The sequence below is a fragment of the Poecilia formosa genome, unplaced genomic scaffold, assembly GCF_000485575.1.
Source record: "Poecilia formosa unplaced genomic scaffold, Poecilia_formosa-5.1.2 Scaffold11, whole genome shotgun sequence".
Lineage (NCBI taxonomy): Eukaryota > Metazoa > Chordata > Actinopteri > Cyprinodontiformes > Poeciliidae > Poecilia > Poecilia formosa.
This window is the reverse complement of record NW_006799950.1, coordinates 3,440,490-3,463,590: the sequence shown is the minus strand read 5'-3', so window position 1 is coordinate 3,463,590 and position 23,101 is coordinate 3,440,490. Positions and strand designations below refer to the sequence as shown.

At 37.3% G+C, this 23,101-nt stretch overlaps 2 protein-coding genes across 3 annotated transcripts in view; one reads left to right on the top strand and one right to left on the bottom strand.

Moving 5' to 3' along the window:
• The window catches only part of vwa11 (von Willebrand factor A domain containing 11), a 24,882-nt gene extending 12,742 nt beyond the window's left edge, over positions 1 to 12,140 (top strand). Inside the window, exons 1-18 of one of the 2 annotated variants that reach the window (XM_016666923.1) lie at positions 1,536 to 1,570; positions 2,673 to 2,862; positions 4,325 to 4,461; positions 4,557 to 4,701; positions 4,992 to 5,085; positions 5,356 to 5,484; positions 5,933 to 6,119; positions 6,662 to 6,831; positions 6,919 to 7,031; positions 7,487 to 7,603; positions 7,702 to 7,875; positions 7,959 to 8,088; positions 8,191 to 8,343; positions 8,453 to 8,545; positions 8,749 to 9,020; positions 9,618 to 9,751; positions 10,095 to 10,254; positions 11,276 to 12,140. In XM_016666923.1, the coding sequence (XP_016522409.1) occupies positions 2,680 to 2,862; positions 4,325 to 4,461; positions 4,557 to 4,701; positions 4,992 to 5,085; positions 5,356 to 5,484; positions 5,933 to 6,119; positions 6,662 to 6,831; positions 6,919 to 7,031; positions 7,487 to 7,603; positions 7,702 to 7,875; positions 7,959 to 8,088; positions 8,191 to 8,343; positions 8,453 to 8,545; positions 8,749 to 9,020; positions 9,618 to 9,751; positions 10,095 to 10,254; positions 11,276 to 11,653 (2,769 nt within the window). In that variant the 5' untranslated portion in view covers positions 1,536 to 1,570; positions 2,673 to 2,679 and the 3' untranslated portion in view covers positions 11,654 to 12,140. Of the gene's footprint in view, positions 1 to 1,535; positions 1,571 to 2,672; positions 2,863 to 4,324; positions 4,462 to 4,556; positions 4,702 to 4,991; positions 5,086 to 5,355; positions 5,485 to 5,932; positions 6,120 to 6,661; positions 6,832 to 6,918; positions 7,032 to 7,486; positions 7,604 to 7,701; positions 7,876 to 7,958; positions 8,089 to 8,190; positions 8,344 to 8,452; positions 8,546 to 8,748; positions 9,021 to 9,617; positions 9,752 to 10,094; positions 10,255 to 11,275 lie in introns of those variants that run through there. The other variant, XM_007544348.2, reaches the window with a different exon arrangement.
• A 955-nt stretch (positions 12,141 to 13,095) lies between these two features.
• On the bottom strand, positions 13,096 to 22,033 carry LOC103132521 (uncharacterized). The gene is made up of 6 exons (XM_007544330.2): positions 21,923 to 22,033; positions 21,393 to 21,710; positions 18,148 to 18,326; positions 18,001 to 18,043; positions 15,822 to 17,878; positions 13,096 to 15,737 (listed from the first exon to the last, which is right to left on the bottom strand). The coding sequence occupies exons 2-6, from the start codon at positions 21,661 to 21,663 to the stop codon at positions 13,917 to 13,919; spliced, it is 4,371 nt and encodes a 1,456-aa protein (XP_007544392.1). The 5' UTR covers positions 21,664 to 21,710; positions 21,923 to 22,033; the 3' UTR covers positions 13,096 to 13,916.
• Positions 22,034 to 23,101: the final 1,068 nt, after the last annotated feature.

Sequence of the window (23,101 nt, the reverse complement as noted above, 5' to 3'; positions counted from 1 at the left end):
GGAAGCTCATGTCAGGCATCATAGCGGCTAAGATAAGCGGACACATGGATAAATACATGAGCACGACACAGTAGAGTAGAGGACACAGTAGAGGAGCTAAACACCAACTACTTGTAGACCACACAGTTGCCCGAGACTGCAAAACCCGATGCACAGGTTGGTGTGCACCGCTTGGATTGATTACAAGAAAGCCTATGACTCAATGCCACACACCTTGCTTAGAGATGTACAACATCAATAGGACTCTAAGAGCCTTCATTGCAAACTCGATGGGGCTGTGGAAAACCACCCTTGAAGCCAACCGCAAACTTGCACAATATATATATATATATATATAATTTCTGGCGGCATATATTTCTTTATCTTACAAACCATTAGTCATGCTCCACTCCCTTTTGCTGGGTACTTGTACCTTTTGCTGAAATGTACTTTGGAATAACAAGCCAAGGAGGAGAAAACTGTGACTGATGTAATTTTCTTGTTATCTTGTTGTCCAAAGATTTTTAGGTCAGGGAAAGAAGTTTTGCATTTCCTCGTACATCATAAAGCTGTAAAGACTATCTGGATTTTGCAACCAAACAAGATAAATAAAAACCATCATTGATCAGAAATGGAATTTTTGTGGTGCAAGAGGACATGATGTTGGTTGGGTAGAGGGTGCAAACGTCATGTCTAAATGGAGACAGATGATTCACTGCAATAATCCCTGACAGGAAAAGCTAAAGGCGAAGAACAAGTGAAGTAGCCTCATAAAACAGACATTAATGCTTTCAAGCATTAAATGAAACCAAAGGGTTAAATTATGTAACAAAACAAGAATATGGATTACATTTAATTTTATTTAAACTAGATAGTTAAAAATTGCATATGGGACCAACAAAACCAAATGTCAATTTTTATGGAGATAAATGTTTTTAGCTTGTCTTATTTTATCTAAATGAATCTTATCCAGTCTTATCTATCCTATAATTTATTAGAGCATAGCAGACATTGACACCTAATGGTTATTAACCATTATATTAATTATTAATTATAATTATAACCATTATTAACCAAAATAGATTTTGTTTTCACTTTTTTTTTTGCTTTTTTAAATTTGTTTCAAATGAAAACAGCATGGCAAAGCCTAATATAAGAAACAGCCTTCCATACATAATCCAATGTGTACCAAATAAATTAACAATCCAGTTTTCTGCATGCCTTGGTAAATCAGTTATATCTGACATGCCCCACGTTTGTCTCAAGCTTTGCATGAAGACATATTTACTCACAACATTCATTTAATGAATCAAAGGGTACACAGTTATTCGATCATTATTTTTTTACACAACACTACAAATATTCCTAAAGCTGTAATAGTTTGATGACAGAATCAAGTTTTGTTAAGTCAGGAAGTCAAACTAAACAGGAAGCTAAGCTCCCTGGAAGTCTTATTTTAGTCATGTAGGTGTGAACCAATCTCCACCCTGTCATTGCAAAATTCTGTATATATAAAGCTGTGAACAGTGAAACTCTACTTTACATTTTGGGGGGGAGGAAACTAGGGTCATTGCTGTTGGAAATTATTCAGGTATGAGCTAAAATTTATTGATTCTGTAGTAATATGTGTCTTTTCAGAACCTCTTGCTTTTTCTCAATAATACTAATAACCAAAGTAATTTTAGTAATGTGATATTTTAGAATGCATAATTTGTCACAAGTCTACAGGAACAACATCTGATTTATTCTTGAGTCTTTTTTCACTTTGAGGTATGAAGGATGAAGTATTTCACCCAATCATATATGTATTTTAAATATTTGTTTTTCATATCTATTTGAAACATTAAGAATAATTATAATCACTTTGTCTGTGTGGCTCTTTTTCTGTGCAAGGTCATATTTATTGAGACACTTGTTAGTAACTAATACAGGATGAAATGAATAAAGGACCAGGATACCGGGTTGGCAGTGAGCAGAAACTGGTTGAATGATTTTTCTGTATCTGTCTCTTTTTTGTCTCACATCTCTGAACTGAACAGCTTTTAGTGTTGTGGAAATAAATTGTGACAGTTAGGCCTGTCACAATAGACAATAAATCAATTAATTGCATGACAAAGTAAAACAAGCTCCATAATTTGTATTTGCATGATTTGTTGTTTTCCTCTTTTCTCTCGCAGACAAAAAACTTAAGTCTGATGCATTGGTCTTAACTAGCCCTTTTTTTTGAAGGACAATCTTTTACAAAGACTTCATAATTAATTTTATTTGTTGTTCTGTTGTTTTGTTTATTTTGGATATCTAAAATGTTCCGGTGTTAAATGTCTATTAGAATTTAAAGTTTGTTGATATTTGAGAATGTGCTCTTGCATTATAATGCCATTACCGATATATTACTTGAAAATGGTCTCCAATCAACTACGTTGTTTATTGCAATAAATTCTGGGACAAATTGTCATTGAGCAATATGTGTTATTGAAACAGGCCTATATATATCGTTCATGTAAAGAGATCTGTGCCTTGCTTATTTTTCCTGTCACAATTTCTTGCATAATGATACTGAACTGTTGCATTTACTCTTCTGAAAAATGTTGCATTCTCTATATTCAACATGAGGAAATATTATTCAGACTTACAGAATGCAGACGTACTCCTGTCATATTTAATGATGAAATGGTTTTTATTTATCTCTCTAGAGACGCCATGACTTCACTGCTGGTTGCAGTCTTGCTGACTTGGACTCTCATGTCCCCTGCCTTGGCCTTTGTTCCGGTCGGGGGAGGGACATCCACTCATGTCAGCATTACTGGGACGGCCCTGCTGCAGAAAGTAGCAGAGACGTGCCGGGCGGTGGCTGATGTAGCCGGACATGAGTTCAAACCTACGGTAGGAAGGAAGAAAAAGCACATGCAATAACACTAAAACTGTTAGTCAACACATAGAAACTGAGGACTCTGACATCACATTTTACTGTCCATTTTATAGGCAGTAAAAATAAGAGAACACACCCACACACACATACCAAACATTCAGATTTTGCTTTATTCAGTTAATATTTTTACCCTAATTACCTTGATATCAACATATGAGGAGTGTGTATAAGCAGCCTCTTAACTCTTAGTTGAAAATATAGAAAGAAAGGCAAGAGTATATAAATAATTTCTAGTCTCTTTTTTTCTTCTCAGTAATCTTAATAAAACTCATTATTCTGATAGGAAGGTTTTGCTAATGTATTTTCAAAAAGAACATTAGAGAGCTCCTATGAAATTAGCTCATGTGCTGCTTTGGTTTTAAAAGACTGTTTATTAAACCAGCAAACATTGCATTAATCCATTTCATTGTTTCTATTCAAAAAGTTAAGCTTATTGCATCCTAAGACATTTTAACTAAGACATTTTAACTATTTATCTTTATTAATAATCTTCCAAACCCAAAATTCAATTTCTCAAAACTGTAAATATCAAATAAAAACTTTATGTTTTAATCCTGAATACCACTATGTATGGAAGTGCATGTTGTATGTTTCATTATTTGGACTGAGTTCCTTAAGTAAATTAAGGTTGTTTGTGATATTCAAATTCATCCGAAAGCCCTTGTATTTGTTTTTCTCTTAAGTGACTCAATAAAATAACTCCTTATTTTAGTTTAGTCACAGTTCTCTTGCTTGTGTTATTTTCTTTAACGTCTTTGTATTAATTTATCCTTCAATTTAAACATGCAAACTTTGTCATTTTCACAGTTTTTTTCCCCCCACCAGTGTTGATTTTAGTCACGAAAACAACAAATATCCTTTTCTCTGCTTCGATACAAATCTCCACTTTTATCTCTGAGATCGTTGGCTGTTCCAGTGTGCATCACAGTTTGGACTTGGAAAAAGTTCATAAAAATCTCACTGAGCATTTAAGAGGATGCTTACAACATTTGTGCCTGACTCGGTAAAGACGAAATCAAGACACCCACTCCCTGTTTCAAACTAGCACTCTGTAAGATCATGACTGACAATCATCTTGTAAAAGAAAGATCCAGGTTAATGTGTAATTAACCTGGATCTTTTACGCAATCCTAGCCACAAGTAACACAGTGTAAAGCGTCTCTGTTACATTTTGTGACTTCTCAGAATATTACCTCACATTTGACAGCAAAGAGAAACCTGACTCCTATCATGACTAACTGCAATGCAAAAAGCAGGAGTTCATGTACCAGGCTGGTCCTTTGCTTCTCCCCCAAAATTAATTTTTTACATTATGAAAATTTTGCAATGAAGAAGAGGAGAAATGACCATTTAACTTCTTGCATTGTTTTTATCCACTCTCTTAATTATTATCTTTTGACTTCTTCTGAACTTTAGGGCTCTTCTCCAGGAGAGTTAGTCCAGGCCTGTCTGGGTCCCACCGCACCAGGAGATGTCTCCGGTGCCAAGTTCCACGCAGCTCTTCAAGAGATCTACACCCAGAACGGCCTGGTGGACCGTGACTTTGTAAACAGGTACAGTGGGAAGAAAAATACCGTGAAAAAAAGTTTGAATTAAAATGTACGCATCCAGTAAAATGTTTTGCATTGAACATTCCTCCAAACTCCAGTCCGCCACATCACTTCAACTCCGAAGCTTTCTTAGAGGGACGTGGACTAATCACTGAGGGCGTAGTGGCCATCAAGGCTAACATTCAGAAGGAGAACTTCAAGGCTGCCAGGGAAACACTGGGCAGAGTCCTGCACACACTACAGGTGAGAGGGGTCAATTGACACTAAATATAAAAAAATAAATAGCTCATAATGATAACATAAGACAGGCTAGTACATATACCGCATGTCTGTTTATAGTACTTTTTTTCAATTGTTTTATATGTAATGTATAAAAAAAAACTATAGTCAGAAGAGGAAAAAGGTTTAAATGCTTTAAAGATAGTTCAAAAGGCTGCTATAATATGAGTGTAAATGAGATGTAGAGGTGGCCATTGCAATTTTTTATGGGCTAACTGATTTTTCATGGCATGAATGTTCATGTTGATTCTCAGGATTTCTACAGCCACAGCAACTGGGTGGAACTGGGATACACAGAACCATATGTCAACCTCATAAGACCAGATCTGCCCCTAGAGAACCTGGCAGGTAAAAGTGTTGAAATACCATAAAGAAGGGCATTTTCTTTATGGTATTTGAGTGAAGGGTTGGGTGAAGTGTCTCAACCTGCGTCATCCTTTCTTGAAAAACACTCAGGTGTCCAAAGTGCAAAGATTGCTTACTTGTGGCTTAGGAAGTCTTCAGAACCATTTAGCCAATGAAGTAAATTAGCAAGTGTTTTTACAGTTATTCATCTGACAAAATTTAATTTAAAAATTGTGAAATTCCACAGCCATCTTTTTTTTTTCTTTTGTGCAGATGTGAACACTCCAACCTGCAGTGACTGTGCCAGTAGAAAATGTCCTAATCAGATTCTCTCCAACATCCTGAACGAGAAGAAACTCACATCAGGCTACATGGGAATCTTCTCTTCTCAAAAGCCTAAAGGTATATTATCTAATATTTACAACAAATCTAAAACAACACAAATCATCCAGTCTAAGAGTAGAAAGGAAGTTAAACAAAAATGTATCAAAGTTCGTTGTTTAGTAACTCCAGCAAAATGTGGAACATCCACTGTTCCACTGGTAAGTACTCTATCTGAATACAACCATGCAAAAATCTTATAGAAGTCTAAATGTTGTCTTTTTTGACATGGTCCTGCAAAAAAAAGAGGAATGCATCTTGAGAAATCTTGTAGGCAGCACAGAATTTTATTCCTTTCTTCAAATGCTTTCTATTACATAGTATGAAAAACTAATGTGCAGTCTTTTCTCCAAGTCAAATTGTATCTAAATTCTTGAAGACACCATTAATGTTTAAAAGTTATTTTAATACTCCGCAGATAAGTATTTATTATGATCCAGTTTATCTTTTTCCTCCTGTTCTGTTTCAGGCAAATGTAGCCATGGAGGTGAATCTGATCTCACCAGCACCAAAGTTCCTCGAGGAGGCATCAGCAAAGACGAGCGCCGCTCTGACAATAAGGAATTTCACGATGCTGCTGTAAATGCAGCAGTAGCTGCCAGCCTCCAGCTGCTAGAAGACATTCGTTTGGCAGTAGGCAACCATGACTTTTTGAGGTATAGCAAGATTTAAAGATTAAAAAAAAAAGACAATACACTAAACAGACATAACCTTAGAATCACTGACTGAGAAAGTAAGTAACGCTTAATCCTACGTATTAGTCAGTGGGGATTGCCAGGACCCAAGCAAAAATTCGGAGTCATGGGCAGCCAAGGGATATGGATGGCTCGTGTGCTCCATTCTTCAAGATGAGTAAATATAGCTCAGAAATGCTTTGTGAAGCTTGAAAGTTCCCTATCTACATACTTTCAAGTCAATCAAACCTCTGAGTTCGACTGTACAGACAATTTCAATACATGCAGGCTTCACCTTCAGACTTGGAGAACATAGAGGGTTGGCTATTAACATCTTGGAGCCTGATATCACAGCTCTCTTTCTGGGCTCTAGTGGAACCCATGCATTGACTGGATAGAGCTGTTTTGGCAGCAAATGGTGAATAAGCACATTAGGCAGGTGGTTATTATTGTATGTCAACATACAAAACTGCCTGAAAGTAAATTTTGCAATTAAAAAAAAATATGCTTGTCTTTTCTCATAGAATGATGGGGATTGCTCGTTCATCTGTGGTGTGCTTTGTCATCGACACCACCGGCAGCATGTCAGATGATATTGAAGCAGCTAGGTCGATTATGTATAAAATCATTGACAGCAAAAAGGGAACACAGGATGAACCATCTGAGTACATCCTCGTGCCCTTTAATGACCCAGGTATGAGCAATTTTACCTTACTAATCCTAAATGGAGATGCTTTCAGGTTAGTCTCTGTGCTTGGCTCAATTATGCGTGTATTTGTAGAGTTTGGACCTATGATCAGGACAACTGATGCTGATAAAATGAAAAGAGAAATCTCCAAGCTTAAAGCAACAGGTGGTGGAGACACACCAGAGATGTGCCTATCAGGACTTCAGGTACATGAACTGACTGTGATGTTTTAAAATGTCAACTGGAAACTTGCAGTGCACCGATTTATCGGCCAGGTGATTTATTTGTAGTGATTTTCTTAATTTTGGGAGATCAATGATAGGCTGATACTTATATATGAAGAGCCAATCTTATCCTCCGAGTTTATCAAAAATCAGCCACCGTCCTCTTCTACTCTCCCGTGAGAGAGGTTTGACTGACAGACTGCCCCACCAGGTCATGTCTGCATGTTTGCACTTGAAAATATTCGCCCCAATTTTGCCAACTCAGTGATTTTCTTGCTATATTTAGTGACATTTCAGACAAAATGGTATCTGCCAAAATCAGAATCAGCAGGTCAGGCTTTAATCAGCGATCAGCCAGAAAACTGTAATCGGTGCACTCCTATTGGAAGCATTAAAAGTAACTGTGAATCATCATTTTGAACTTTTCATTCTTTCAGCTGGCTCTCACTGGAGCCCCTTCCTCATCCAACATCTATGTTTTCACTGATGCTACAGCCAAAGACATTGCCCTGAAAGACACAATCATTGCTCTCATGAGGAGCACCAAGTCAACGGTAAACACTGAAAAGCACTAAACGGTGACGTAAGCATAGCAAGTCTACACAATTAGGGAGATGGAGGTTCTAGTCTTTCCATGATCTCCTTTCCATAGGTCTCATTTTTTATGACGGGGTCAAGCAGGAGGCGGCGGCGGTCTCTAGCAAGTTCCTCCTTCGGAGACTATAATGACTTGGCTTTGGCATCTGGAGGCCAGGCTATCCAGGTGTCCAAGTCCCAACTCCCTCAGGCTACAGATATTATCCTTGACACCTCAACTTCTGCTCTGGTAGGATTATTTACATGTATCAGTCTGGAAGTGATTGAACTGGTTTAAAGATCTATGAGATGAATTATCCATCCTTCCGGCAGGTAACAGTTCTTCAGAGAGCTGTTGTTGCAGGGCAAGAGACTTTCCCTTTTGCGTTGGATGAATCTCTGAAAAACATCACTATCTACATCACAGGAACATCACTAACTTTCACATTGACCAATCCTGCTGGTAACTCACTTTCAAAGAAAATCTCAGATAAAACTGAAAGAATGCCTGTCTGTTCTCTGAGAGTAACCATGCTGACTAATGTGGCATGTTTCACATTTATAGGTGTTACCCAGACTGACACTGAAGCCAGTGGTAAACTGGGAACCATCAACGCAGTCGGCAACCTCAGGAGAATCCGTCTGCATGCTGACAAGCAGTCAGGAACCTGGCAGATCAACATCAAATCCAGTCAGCCATACACACTCAAAGTCACAGGTCACACACCGTATACTTGTTCATCTTTTTTTTTTTTTTACTCCTAAATGAAGTTAATGCACCTGATCTATTCTGAATTTATCCTATTTTTTTTTCTTTTTGTTTCCAGGCCAGAGCACAATTACCTTTATCTATGACTTTGTCGAAAAGTTCGCAGGACCTCACTCAGGCTATGCAGTACTCAGTGGACGTCCACGAGCAGGTGCACAGCACAGTTCTGCATTTTTTGCATGTACAGTCATCTAAAGTGAAATATTAAAATGTATTTATCGAAGTTTAGAGTTCTTCATGAGAGAAATTTGTAATCTCTATCTTGTATTTTTACAGTGAAAATGTAGGAAATAATAATAATTTCCTACAGGTAAAACAAAACTAAAACAAATTTCTTTTCAAATAAAATAACAGATCAGCCTGCCACCCTGATGCTCTCGGTAATAGGAAGAAAAGGTCCAACTTCAACAACTATCCAAGAGGTTGGCTTGGTAACAATGTCTGGTCCAGAGGTTGTAACCAATGGCACAATGACTGACATGGGCAATGGGGAGATCCTGGTCACGGTTGCTGCTGTTCCTGAGGGGGAGTTTGTGCTCATTCTGAAAGGAAAAGACACATTGTCTAACAGCAAATTTCAGAGACAGTCTACCACCCAGATGTCCGTCTCCAAAGTTAATATCCAGGTCTGTTCTGGCTGTATCTCTTCACATCCTCCAAATACATCTGTTTGACTGATGGCGTCAATAAAAAGGAGAGTGAATTCAGATTAAAAGTATGAGGTTATGTGAAGTGTGAAATGTGAAAGTTTTCAATAATCTATATCTTAAATGTTGCTTCAAGCAAGCAAATCAGAGTTTTAGTGTTTTAAAGTGTTTATGCAAAATACTATACAAGTTAATTTGTAGTTTTCCTTTAGACATTTTTAGCCCATCTTCTTCTCAGTAGGCCTGCTTGTATTTAACCATGGTAACATATTCTGCAAAAAATAAAAAAAATAGGCAAGTGAACATTCTGAGAACAACAGAAGGCCTTTAAAAGCTATTTGATACAAGTTAGCAATGTCTGTAAGCCATTGCCAGTTCAGTGTCGGCTACGATTTGACACTGAACTGCAGAAATGCATCGTCTTGATCATATGTAGTATACCAAGTTTTCACAATTGAATAAAAAAACATACACTTGGTGCCTAGTATTGTATGTAAGAACATTAAAATATATTTTGGTGTGAAAAGACAGAAACAGGTCATCCCCAACAATGTGCCGTGATTATTCTTTCTCAAGGCTGCAGTGGAAAGCAGTGTTGAGCCAGGGGAAACTTTTAAACTTCCCTTCAGTGTGATGACCCAAGGTGAAGGGGGTACATACACCATCAGCGCCCGAAACGACAGAGACTTTCCTATGTCATACCCAAACATGTGAGAAAAATTTGTTTCATATGGTTTCTTTCCAAATGTTCCTGTATAAAACTGACATGATGGGTTTTGGTTGGGAGGATAACATTTCTAATGTGACATCAAGCATCTATCTAAGACTCATAGGAATCTACTGAATAAATGAGCAGCAAAATTTGGCCTAAATATTGCAAAACAATCAATATATAAGTAAAAAACACTAAGAATTTAACTGATAATTGTAAAAAATGATAATGCAAATTCTCTTTTTAATTGGAGTACATCCATGCTATGATTAATTATCTTTCTTGCAGTTCACAAATTCTTTCAACATAATTTTAAAACTCATTTTTACATCTTTTAACAGGCTCAGTTTGTTAAGTGGAGAATATGCTAATGCTACACTGACTATTACACCAACTGCTGACACAGAGTCAGGCACTGATGTCACTCTGACTATTGATGCCAAATCATCAAGTGGCGTTGACTCCAATTATGCCGTTCTGAGACTGTCTGTCGTCAATAAGGTAAGATGACATATTCTCATTAGGATCTCCAAGAAAGCGTGGTAGAATAAGACAGGATTTTATTCTGATTTATGTGCAAATAACATCTGCAAAGAACACTTGTATGAAACTTTCTTACAAATGGAAAGTTTGGTATAAAAGTAAAAAATGAAAAGACATCCACGTTAAAAATGACAACTAATGTCATTAGGTCAAAAGTTGCTTTGGGCTGATCAAAGCAAACATGATTTTTAAAGTCAAGGCTTAGATCAAATTTGAACATAACTATAGGCCAAAAAGTCAAATTTTCAACATTTTATCTTTGCTAAATAAAGATATTGATCTCCTGTGTTTGGAGGGACTTTCTTTCACATTCTATAGTAAATTTCATTTTGGGGAATTTTTCATTATAAAATACTGAACTGAAATACTTTTAGGTCAAGTTGGTTTGTCTTGAGTTTTGCGCTTACATTGCATGGATTACCAAACACACCAAACATTTGCATTAGCTCTAGAAATAGACTTTTAAACCTAACCAAAAAGTGATTTATTAGGATACCGTACTGATTTGAAAGGCCACTCCAGTTCTTAAAAGTCCACAAAACAGTGTTAAAATTTCAACTGATCCAGGTCTTTGAACTGTCACTCCCAGAAACGAGCACATCTCATTATGACCTCCCTCCACTGGCTGCCAGTCCATTTTAGAACAGAGTAGCTCCTATTGGCTTTGTCCCACCTTATATTTCTGAGTTATTGAGTTTTTGTGTCTGAGGTAAATCACTGAGTCCGAGTTATTTTTTAATACATCAAGAACTAAATATAAACATTGGGACTAGGCTTTCTAGATCACGGCATATAGAACCAGCTTCCTCTGGACCAATCACTGTCCTGTGCCTTTTTAAATCCAAGATTAAGACTCACTGTGGCATTTTATTCCAAAGTAAAATGATTAATCATAAAAACCCAGTTTTATTAGGGATTTGTGGACATGACGAAGAACCACTGTATGTAATAGTCACCTTTTTTTCTGCATTTTGCACAGATCACAGACTTTATTCCGCCAAAGTGTGAAGTGACGACCGTAGTGGCAAATTGCCCCCATGACGTCTCAAAATGTGGACCTTTCCAGTGGGAGCTCTCTGCCAACTTCACTGATGAAAACGGCACTGGGATTCAAAGCATTTCCTTGATTCAAGGCAATGGGAATTTTACACACACCGCTCTGAATGCTTCCGTCGTCCAAGCGTACTACAGCGCCTCCTGCTGTTCGCAGATCGTCGAGATTGTAGCTGTGGATAAGGCTGGCAATGTGGGCAAATGCTACCACTCGATCATTCGTTCACACAGTTTTCCTGTTACAACTCTGTCGTTGCCACTGTGGCTTTGCCTTTTGGCATCTATGTTTGTGGTAAGGCCTTAAAGAAGTTTACATGATATAATGATAAAATTTAAGTATATATTTTTTAATTATTCTGCTTGAAAAAAAGCCTACTTCTGCTCTGTGCCTCTTAATAAATACTTAATGCAGTTTGCTAACTTAAAACTATTTGCTTTTGACAATTGTGATGAGATTCATTGCACACCTTGTTGGTGCTGCAACAGCACCAGTAAACAATAACTTGCTGGATAGGTTAGGTCATTGCTACTAAGCAGAATTAAATTCAATGCAACTTTTAATGGTTAAGAGTCAAATACTGGATATTTGGACACTTTTGTGTCCATTTAAATTAGTGAACAAATAGCCTCTTGAAAAACGTTTTGATCTGTTTTTGAGAATCAGATGCCACATCTTGTACATTATATATACATAAGTGAAATACAGCACACATGTATTCAAATCCACATACGCTGAAGGTTAAGGCATCAAATAACTGATGTATTACCAAATAAAATGGAGCATTTCACTATTTCTGGTTTTTGAGTGTTTATTATAGACTAAATGACAGGTATTGTTCTTGTAAGCTTGTCCAAAGTCAAATAACAGTAGAAGCAGGTCTAGGCAGCGAGCCTAAATGTTTTAAGCAGCAACAATCACTAGCTCTTCCTGAGGACACATTAATGACGTTCCAGGTAAGAAGTGTCGGTATGGACAGATCTGGACTTCCCCTAATACCTTGTTGGTGAGACATGTCCAAAATACCTACTAAGCTATCTGAAGTCATTTCACAGCTCCAAGTTTTATATCACCTACTAGCATAAATCCAAGTCTGTAGGATAAAAGGATACATTTTAATTCCAACATAAAAACAAGACTTTTTGTATGTTTCATTTATTATTTCTTCAAACAAAATATCCATCTGAAATTGACAGAAATCAGTAACTTTACAATATATACAGCAGTCTTCCATAACTTACATATCAAGTCCGTTTTGCTAAAACATTTTAATATCTTGTGCACTGAAAAAAAACTTAGGCAATTAGTAAATATTACTACTTTTGCAATGCAAGAGTAATCATATTAATTACATGTAATACTTTTCCGCTTTCTTCTTTAACTCAGTCAGCAGACACTGAAGCATTGTCAAAGTGCTTCTTTATCCTATTTGACAAAAAGGTTTAACTAAGGCATGAAGTCAAAATAAACTTAACACATGATATCAGAACACTTTGTTTCTGCTCAAACTGTTCATATCCTGATATCTAAGTGAATTATAAGCCGTTTATAAAACATCCTTGCCATGAGAAGTGTAAACAGGAAATAAAGCAAAAAACATTTACAGCTCTTCTGATGTTGATACATTAAGTGCTTACATACTTGTGTTGAATTACTGTAAAAGCAAGTCAATTCAACGGTCAAACAATAAGTCGGACAAAGCTACATAATGAAACAAATTACAATATTAAAAACATTCTCTTAAATAAAAAGAATTATATTTAGATAAACAATGTGTTCACTGCTGGTTCAAATTTCAATGTTGCATTAATTCTCGTTAAAAAATTTAACTGTTTGTGAGGTTATGGGAAAGTGAGTCAAATACTTGCGTCACTGGATAATTTAAAACAAGTATCTAAGAGCTACAACATGCAGACTCTTGGAAATTTACAAAGCATTCAGTATGTAAGATAATTTTCCTATAACGCACTCCTTAAAAGCTATGGCAAGCAATGAAAATACAAGTTACCACAAATCTGGTAATTGTTACTCACAAATGAAGTAAAGCCAACTACTTTCCCACCTTAAAATGAAAAAGCACAAGTTTGCATAACGTTGTCTTTAAATTCCAGATGAATCATTTCGAACAGCAAATATACCAACAAATGTTTTTTTCTTGCTACACTATAAAAAGCACACTGTGCCAGTTATATAACAGTTTTAAAAAAATAAGACATCAACTTATCTTCTAAAAGTTGCATCTATTTTGTGCAAATTCTATTGAAATTTTAGGGCTCGTCAATGCATCTATATTTACATTATACACTTTGCCATTTTGGTTTAATTTTCCTAAACTTTTACATGCATAATACAAGATAATTACTTTTCTTTTTCAAAAGGAAAATAAAACCAGTTTCTAAAGCAGGAAACTTTGTACTGCTTGCATCAAGTCATTACTAAAACAAAACAAAACGAGAAAAAATTACTTTTGAATAAACGTACAATTAGGTGATTTTATCTCTTACAGTGCAAGCACAGAAAGGAACAGGGTGGTCCTCTGTTTTTTTTTTTTTTTTAAATTATCCCGGTTTTATTTTTTATGCACAGTTTTAACATGCTTTTTCAGGTGACCAGTCTGAGAGAAATTCTTGGGGCAGTGTGGGCAGGAATATGGTTTCTCCCCGGTGTGGGTATATTTGTGTCTCTTCAGGTTATTGTAATCTAAAAATCCTTTACCACAGTATTGACACCAGTGTCTCTTTTCTCCATTGTGCCACCGCAAATGCACATTCAACTCCACTTTCCTTGTAAATCTCCTTTCACAGATGTGGCATTGGAAAGGTTTCTCTCCGGTGTGGATCCGTATGTGGATTTCTACATCCCGTTTGGTGTAGAAGCCGTTGCCGCATACCTGGCAGATAAAAGGTCTTATCCTGCCATGGACCATTTGGATGTGTTTGCTTAGACCGAAACGATAAACAAAACCCTTCCCGCAGTGCTGGCAGACGTGAATCCTGCCGTTTCGATGCACCCGATCGTGACGCTTAAAAGTCTTGGAGTCTGGGAAGTACTTCCCACAGAGTTTACAGGAGAAAGGCCGGTATATTTTATGGAGACTGACATGGCTCTCGAGTGCATTGCTGTTGCTAAAAACACGGCCACATTCTCCACACTGGTTCCTCAGCAGATGCCTGCCGATGACAGCCAACGGCTGTAAGGGTGACACAATAGGTGGTGCACTAAGGGGAATATCTGGAATTCTGTATTCTACCTTTAGAGGTGGCGGCCTTATTATATCTGTCATAGGTTTTTCATTGGGCGGAAGCGTAGGAGGATACCACACTTTAGCTCGCCACTTCTTCACAACCCCTGATGAAATCACTGGTAACTCCAGCTTTTTCTTTTTATAGCTACCTCGTTTCTTCCCAACTCTTCTCCTACCTTTATCTGCATTGGTCAATTTCTTGGCACTTGCAACTTTATGGTTTGTTTTCCGACCACAATGGCCTTGAGGTTTCTTAGAACTGGATTCTACAGCCATTGGGGGACTGTCATTGGGATCATTTTTTGCCATTTTAAGACCCTTTGGACTGGGGGATTCGGGTTCACTCTTAGTTATCTCAGTAATAGAACTGTCTGCAGTTACGATATACCTCCTAGGAGTGAAAGAACTGTATTCTCTTTTCATGGATTTTGTCTTGGGGTTGGATTTAGGTGATGTAGAGCAACTTCGAGTGCTCAACATCTCAGGGCTCGAGCTGCTTTCACCTGGACTAGATTTTGTCTTTTCAGGACTAGAAACTACTTTGGTTAACCTCTTAGGACTCAGTGAACTGGATTTTGTACTTTTAGGGGTGAAATCATCTCCTGTTATTTTAAAACTTATATAAGTGGGTCTCCTGGGACTGACAGAGCTGGACCTTTTGATTCCTGAAATTGTATCATTTTCATCTGAAGGGGGCTTCTTTGGGCTCACAGAAGTTGATTTAGTTATATTTATGCTTGTACTTTCTTTTGGAGAGCTCGACTGCCTTGGACTTTCAGATATAGATTTCATAACACTATGTCTACCTGAACAAGGCTTCTTAAAACCTACATTAGGTGATTCTTTTGTAGATACTGACATTCTAGAAGTATCGCTTAGTTCACCACCGCCCTTGTGCAGTCCTAAACTCTGCATACAAGCAAGCTTACTTGGAGAGACAATATAAAGAGCTTGAGCTGGTATTTTGGTTGAGTCTTGAGCAATTAGCCGTGGTTTCTTGTTGTTTTTGTTCTCAGTCCGCATTTCTTCTCCTGCAGCCTGTTTTGTCGAACTTCTTTTTGATTCCAAATGAGCCTGCAGATGACTACGTAGACGGGAAACAATGGATTTGGTTCCTTTGGCATTTGAACTTTCATTAATATTGGACTGTAAAAAAGAAAATATGAATTTAGTACAACCCAAAAAGAAAATAGAAATACGTCACTATATCTATGCAATTGCACAGCTTACCTCATTTTCCAAAGGTGACACAGAGAGTTTGGCCAGAAACTGAGCTTTACTCATTTGAACATGAGGGTCAGATGTATCCTCCTGTGTTATGAATGCACCTTCTTGTTCGTCCTCCATATCACTGCATAACATGTCCTGTTCCAAATCAGGAGTTAGTGGACCTGCCTCATCTGAGACATGAACATATGATGACTTTTCTTGGATAATACCCTTTGATACCAACGTTGAGATTAAGACCGATTCTTTGGTGGAAATGGACAACGGGAGTCGAGTTAATCTGACCACTGCTCTGAGTTTGCGCTCAGTACCTTGGGTTAATGTCGAAGACACTGATGGTGGTACTCCAACAGCTGGAAATTCTGAACCTGAATGTTCTTGAGTGGAAGTTATTGTACTTTCAGCATTAGAGCTAATTTGTCCAGAAGAGTTGAGGTCGTCAGTTGTGCGGTGTAAGTTTTTAGATGATGTTGCATGACCTGAATAAGATGAACTTGATTCTTGTAACTCCGACATTAGGCGTTTTGATGATTCTGGATGAACAGCAGCTACGAGTTCCTTGTCATCCAGGCTTGCTGCAAGAGCAATTGTCTCAGGTTCTCTGGAGACTCCAGATGGCATCGTTTTTGAAACAATAGTTATTGTTTGAGGTGCCACATACTGATGATCTGTAAAGATGGTGCTTGACTGTAAAGACGTGACAGGATCCTGTTTCCTGTAGACAACTTTAATAGTTTTTTTGGGAACTGAAGAAAGGGGAGGCGTAGCTGATGTAGACGAAGGAGGTAGATAACTTTTGTTCAAAGTTGCTGGGTTAACTGGAGAACGTAGGGTTTGAGACCCTGCTTTGGCAATATCAGATATAAGAGAAGGTCTTGGGAGAATAATTATTGTACGAGGTCCTTTATTGGGTGCCTGCCTATGGATCAGAGGAAGCGGAAGTGACTTGATGACAGTCTGAGTAGCAGAAGCCGATGACAAAGAAGATGATGCGGTACAGCTTGGAAGCAAATGTGACGGTTGTAGTGTGACAACATTTTGAAGGTCTACGACTTTTGATGAAGAGACAGCTATTAAATCGGCAGATGCAGATGAGGTCAGAGTTTCAACAGGAGCCATCTGTTGCACTGCTGGGGTCTCAACTACTGCTTTGAAGGAACCCACAGAAGAAACAGAACTGGAGGTGATCTGAGGCTGTGATGTGACTTTTAATGGGAGATCCTTTTTTTCCAAAGTTGTCTGATTCATAGCTTCAACGAGCAGCAAGGCATCCTGAAGGCTAACTGAAGTCTGGCAAGCTTTGAGCAAACCTGAAGATGCTTGTAGTGGTACACCCAATGAGGTGGCTGGTGTTTTATCTGCTGTCACATCTTTTACAACTTCTGGGCAATGCTCTTGCAATCCAAATGTGGGTTGCTCTCCAGAGGAAAAGGTGCAACTCAAAGATTCAACATCTATGATGTCGTCTTTCAAAGAAGTATCTGCACTCTCTTTGATTGATGAACTCATGACAGATGAAGTCACCAAAGGATGTGTTAACTCCACCTGGTGTTTTGTATCTTTATCTGTTGTAGGAAGAGCTTGTTTTTGCCTAGTTTTCTTTGGTGGGCGTCCTCTTTTGCGACCTGTTAAAGATTTGGGCTTGGAATTATCTTCCGTTTTAAGAACTTCTTTGTTTAATTCTTCACCTGCCATGTTTGTGTTGACTGATGCAGACTCTAAATGGATTTGCTCTTTATGTGTTGTTGCACTGTCCATGTGACATACTTGAGGATCGATTTGTTTGCCCTCAGATGTTGCGAGCCCTTGTTTTGCCACTTCCACTATTTCCGACTCTTCCTTAATATCATCCCTCAGGGCATCTTTAAGTGAAATAACAAAGGAATGCTGCATGTCAGTGGACTGGTTGTGTGTTACCTGTGAACTTTCAGTTTCTAAACAGGGTAACTGTAAAACCACTGGGTTGTTCGTTTTTTGAGGTATTGTTATTTGGGCAGTTGAAGAATTGTTTACGTTTGGTCTTCCAATTGGAGCTTCACCAACAGAAGCCCCAAATGAACCTGGTTAACACAAAAATGATAAATGAGAAAGAGAATTTAGTTTTTTTTTTTAAATTACAATATATTTAAAAAATTGAGAATACAACATAAAAAAAATGCAGGCTCTGATTGCCACCACCCACCTGATTCAAATTCAGGGTCATCATCTTCTTGCTTGACCTGGGACTGCAGAGAAGAATGGCAGTGAGATTATTGCAGGAATTTAGCAAATGATAAATTTTCCAAGAAAAATATGGGAATTATCTTAAGCACCAAGTTTAAAAACACACCTCTTCCTTGACAACTACAAACTCCATCTGAGAATTTCTGTCTCTGTAACTGACATAGTTGTGCTCTTGTAAACTGTGGTTGTTCCACTTATAGCTGCATTGCTGACCATGGCTTTCCAGTTCTCTGCGCATTAATGGTTCACATTCCTCCACCAGAATTGTTCGGCAAGGAACAAGATCTGTAAACATGAATAAAAATGTCAGTAAAAATAATTTATGTTTCACACTCAAACACAATTTGACATGGTAGACTGAAATTAATAGTAAAATTGGGAAAATTTTGAATAACACAGTTAATATGCATTACTGCCTTTAGAATAACTTTTCCTTTTTTAGCAGAACTGAGGAATATAATTCAAAGCCCCAAAACCTGCTCATATTTTCTCATTACAAATTCAACAGTATGTTTTTTAGGAGTTTTATGAGCAACTGTGGATGCTTTCAATTATGAAGAGAAAAGATATCCAAATCATGTTGCAAAAATGTCTGCAACAGCATACTGTAGTTTTGATTGGTTAATACAGTCAGAAGGAATGTAGGCCTATCAAGCATGCTGCTTAGCACTTTCCATTAATTGTTATAGTGTTCAGAGAAAAGTGCTTAGTATATGAAACAGGAAAACAATTAATGTACTGCATAAGTTTAATTCAGCACATGACTAACTGGAGAGGGTACAAAAAACATGTAGTGAGTCATATCCTTTCTCCAGCATCCAAGATCGACAGCAGAAGCCTGACACATTTTTACGAGATTTCAAAACCATTTGTAACAAGTGAGAGACCAGTTTAGAAGTAAATAACGGAAAATAAACAACAAAGGAGAGGTGTTAGAGTAAAACAGCACCTCTTTAAAAGTTCCAATATGGGAACAGCAGGAATATAAAATCTTAGCAATAAAAAAGTAAGCAAAAATAACAGCATAACAGCAGGAATGCTGTCCTTTACACTTAACCAGACAGTTGAAATATAGTGTGCATTTTAAGTATATAGTTTAAACGTGTTTAGTTTTGACAAGAGGGTCTGTTTCTCACTCTCATATAAAACAAGTGTGAAACTTTGTAGTTAATACCACAGTACCTTTTTTTTTAAAAAAAAACAAACTTGTTACCACTGTTACCATGTCCTGACTGTAAATTATAAGATAGATAATCATAAAAAAAAAAAAAGAAAAACAACAACAACAAAAAAAACTATCTACTCTGGCTCTTCCTCAGTGATTCTACTGCAATCTGTGGAAAATGCACACTCCTGGTCAGAAAAAAAACAATCAGAGACAGGAGGAGGGTCTTAGCACTTTCAATCACACTCGTGTATGACCTGCTCACAGCCTCCTCCGCACAACATGTAAGCTAATGGTGAAGAAACATCCTAACATTATGGGGAAACTTTTTACCCATCATCATCGGTGTCCATACTTTTTAGCCTGTGCATTCACAGCGGGGAGGCTTGCCTGGTGGCAACTACTGATTTACCACCAAGCACTGGTGGGGCTGTGTGTGTGGGTGAGAAGATTTAATACCTGAACCTGTTCTGTGACAAAGTTGTACCAAGCTGTACCGCTGTACCCAATAGGAAAATTTACAAACTTAATCATCATTTGACCTAAAGAGGGGCAGCAGTGAGACAGTTTTAGGCAAAATATTGTAGAGGTAAACAAATGTACATGAAATGTCAAAATTTGCACAAAAACATAAAGATAGAGTACTAATTAACCTTTTTAGACAGTTTATTAGCAAAAAGGAAAAAAAAAAGTTGATTTTGGGGTTAGTTACAGTAACCAAATGAAAAAACACCAAATTATGCAGCACATGTCAAAAATCAAACTACTATAACTACTTCCCACTCCCTTGCCATTTTTTTTAAATTAAAACTTTTTACTGATCTGTGTTAAAAGTGATACCCTTGAACGTTATCTAGTTATAGTGTTGACAGTTAATGGCAAAACACTGCATCCTTTTTCAGATTTTTTTGTATGATTGTGACTTTTTCCTGATCACCAATATTCCTGACTCAGTGCATAGCAATGGCATGTCAGGTGCTGTCTAATCCAGTCAATGAAAGTTTTAACAAATGTGGGAAAAAAAAAAAAAAACATTTAAAAAGTTACCTGCTACAGGTTTAACAAGAATATTTCTAAAACACTGAAGAGTTAAATGTTCTTAAGCACATCATTTTAAATTTTATTTAATTGCAATATATTTGGAATATTTTTCTGTTAAACTTGAAATTTTAAAATTGACAAATATATATAGTAGACAAATTTTAAAGGCTGGAATTTTATATTTTTCCATTTCACAGCACAATCAAGTGACTGTTTTTGATAAGGAAATAACATACCATGACAAAGCTAAATAATAATAATAATACATCTTTTTAAGACCATAACTTGAACCCATGAAAAACAACGTGTGAGTTGATCTTCTTTGTTAAGTACTTTGATGACTTGCAGAGGAATAATCAAAGGTATAATGTAATACAATTTAACGTAATCCTGTGTGATTTTTGAAGGTTTTATATACAACTCGCTTCCTTCGATTGTTGTTCTTATGCCGGTTTGGGCCAGTTAATAAAGAAGAAACCCTTTGCAGATAAATATTTGAGTCCCTTAACGCTTCCTTAGTAACAGCCAATTTTAAGAAACTACTTCAATTAGTGGTTGCTACTGTGGGCACAAAACGTCCTCGAGGCGGGTAAGAAAACGGTACAAAATGTCCTGTACCAGACCGCTCGTTTGCTTTGACTTTAGTACTTAGATGCAGTCGGATACGAAACAAACAACAATAATAAAGTTGGAAATTGATAAACAACCAACGTCTAACACTATATCGAACAACTTTTTAATTTGTTCTTGGTCCTTTAGTTGGTCAATCTCTTTACGCTCTAGACAAAAGAAAAAAAAAATAGAAAACTGAGAATGAGAGAAAATGTCAATGTGTAACGTATGAGGAAATTTGTCATGTGATTAGTAAAAGTAGCTATAGCGCCAGAAGACTGCTGCAGAATCGCTTTTGCTTTCACCTGTTCCTTACACCGAAAGACCACAGTACGGTTTCCCTCCTTTTATGTATCCCACCCTCCTGATAAGATTGGCCTTACGCCGCGATTACGTAACGGTCGTGAGCTTAGGTTACCCAGCAAAATAACGTGGAAATTCTGCCGCGCCTTATTATAAAATCTAAACGAGAAAAACACAGTCAATAATACTAGTCCTCCGCTATGCTTAATGTAATAAAGATAACTACTCACCACACTGTATAGCAGTGTCGCATTTCTCAGAGGCATCGCCTGGTTCTGTAACAGAGTGACTTTCTCCTGTGTGAGAAACCGGTTTGCTTTTGGCAGTCTCATATTGGAAACATCTCGTTTTCAGGTCCTCGTTCTCCTTTTTGATCTTGGATATTTCTTCCTTCAGCTCATCCACCATGTTTTCAAAAAGTTTAGTCGTCTCCGCGATGGCGCTCTTCAACATACTCTCCATGACGGAGGCATACTTCGACTGAAAATCATCCGCCGACATCTTGATAAAACCTAAAGGCCCCTCCGTTTGTGCCCAGACGAGTTCAGCTGTGGAACGAAAGCATTAAAAACAGGGTATTAACGGCTGACCCAATATGGCTCCTTCACACGCACAGGACGCGGACTCTGCTTTGTGTGACGCACATCAAATGACGGTTGGAGTTGAGCTAATATCCGGTCACGAACTATCATCCTTATTTGTGATTTTAAATGACCTAAACCACCAGAATAAATTAAAACCAATATTAGCAGCAAATTACCTTTCAGTTTGCGTAAACCTCCGAAACTACAGACACGCCATTCCGTGACACACACAATGCCACAATGTGGCTAAAACGTGTCTACTTCCGCCTCTTTCTTCTTCTTCGGTGAATGAAAATAATCCCGTCTTCTGCCACCTAGTGGACACTAGTGTGGGACCGTGAAAAACATCAGAATGACGAGATTTTCTTTTTATATTAAAAGTTTTCTGAAAGCTTATAAATTCAACGACAGCAACTCAGTCAAGCCTATTAATACAAACACCCGGAAATTAGTGAAATAAGTATTTATTTATTTGTTTATCTATTTATTTATCATTGTCAAATTTGAAACAAGCCTTAGAAAAAATTCTGATTCGTATCAAAAGAATTGTAATCCAAAGACGTTTGTGAAACTTTTTAACTTTCCCCAAAAGTCTAGTCTTGAAGAGTTTAATGTTGATCACAATAACTTATTGGAGTTTTCTGTTTAACCGTGAACATGACCACACTAATTTACAACACATTTAGAAGGAAGTAATTTAAAACGTAACCCGCATTACATCTTTCATGAACTAGAAAGTTTTTTCGTATTTTTTTTTTACCTTGCATATCACCCTGAGGGAAGAAAAATTATCTTATAGCTTCTGTTATAATAAAATACAAGGAAAGCAGAGAATATGAAATATATTTTAAGGATAAAATGAAAATTAGAAGTCGACTGTCGATCTAACTCACACTCGACCAGTTGGGGGCGGTAATGCGCACATTTATTTCCTCCGCCAGATAGAGAGACTGAATGGTCTCATTTCGGCAACCGTATTTTTAAGCACAACAAGCCATAACTTACTGGGCTAATATTAGACGTAGAGAACCTCATCGTCGACATATTACTCTTCAACCTTGTTGAGAAAAAGAGGGGAAAAAAACAAGTTATTGTTTTGGATGGATAATTCTGGATAAATTAATAGATGTAGTAATAGATAATTTTCAAATTAGCCCTGCGGTATTACTATTATTTCCTCATTGATCTTTGGACAAGTTGTAATTGATTGACTGGCAAAAATATCCCTCGTTTACTGAAACGAAGGAGATAATTAGTAAGGAATGAGATGGAATATATAAGTAGGAAGGAAATATTCAGAGTATGTTCAGAACTATACAAATGCCTCTAAAATGATACATAATAAAGTAGGTATG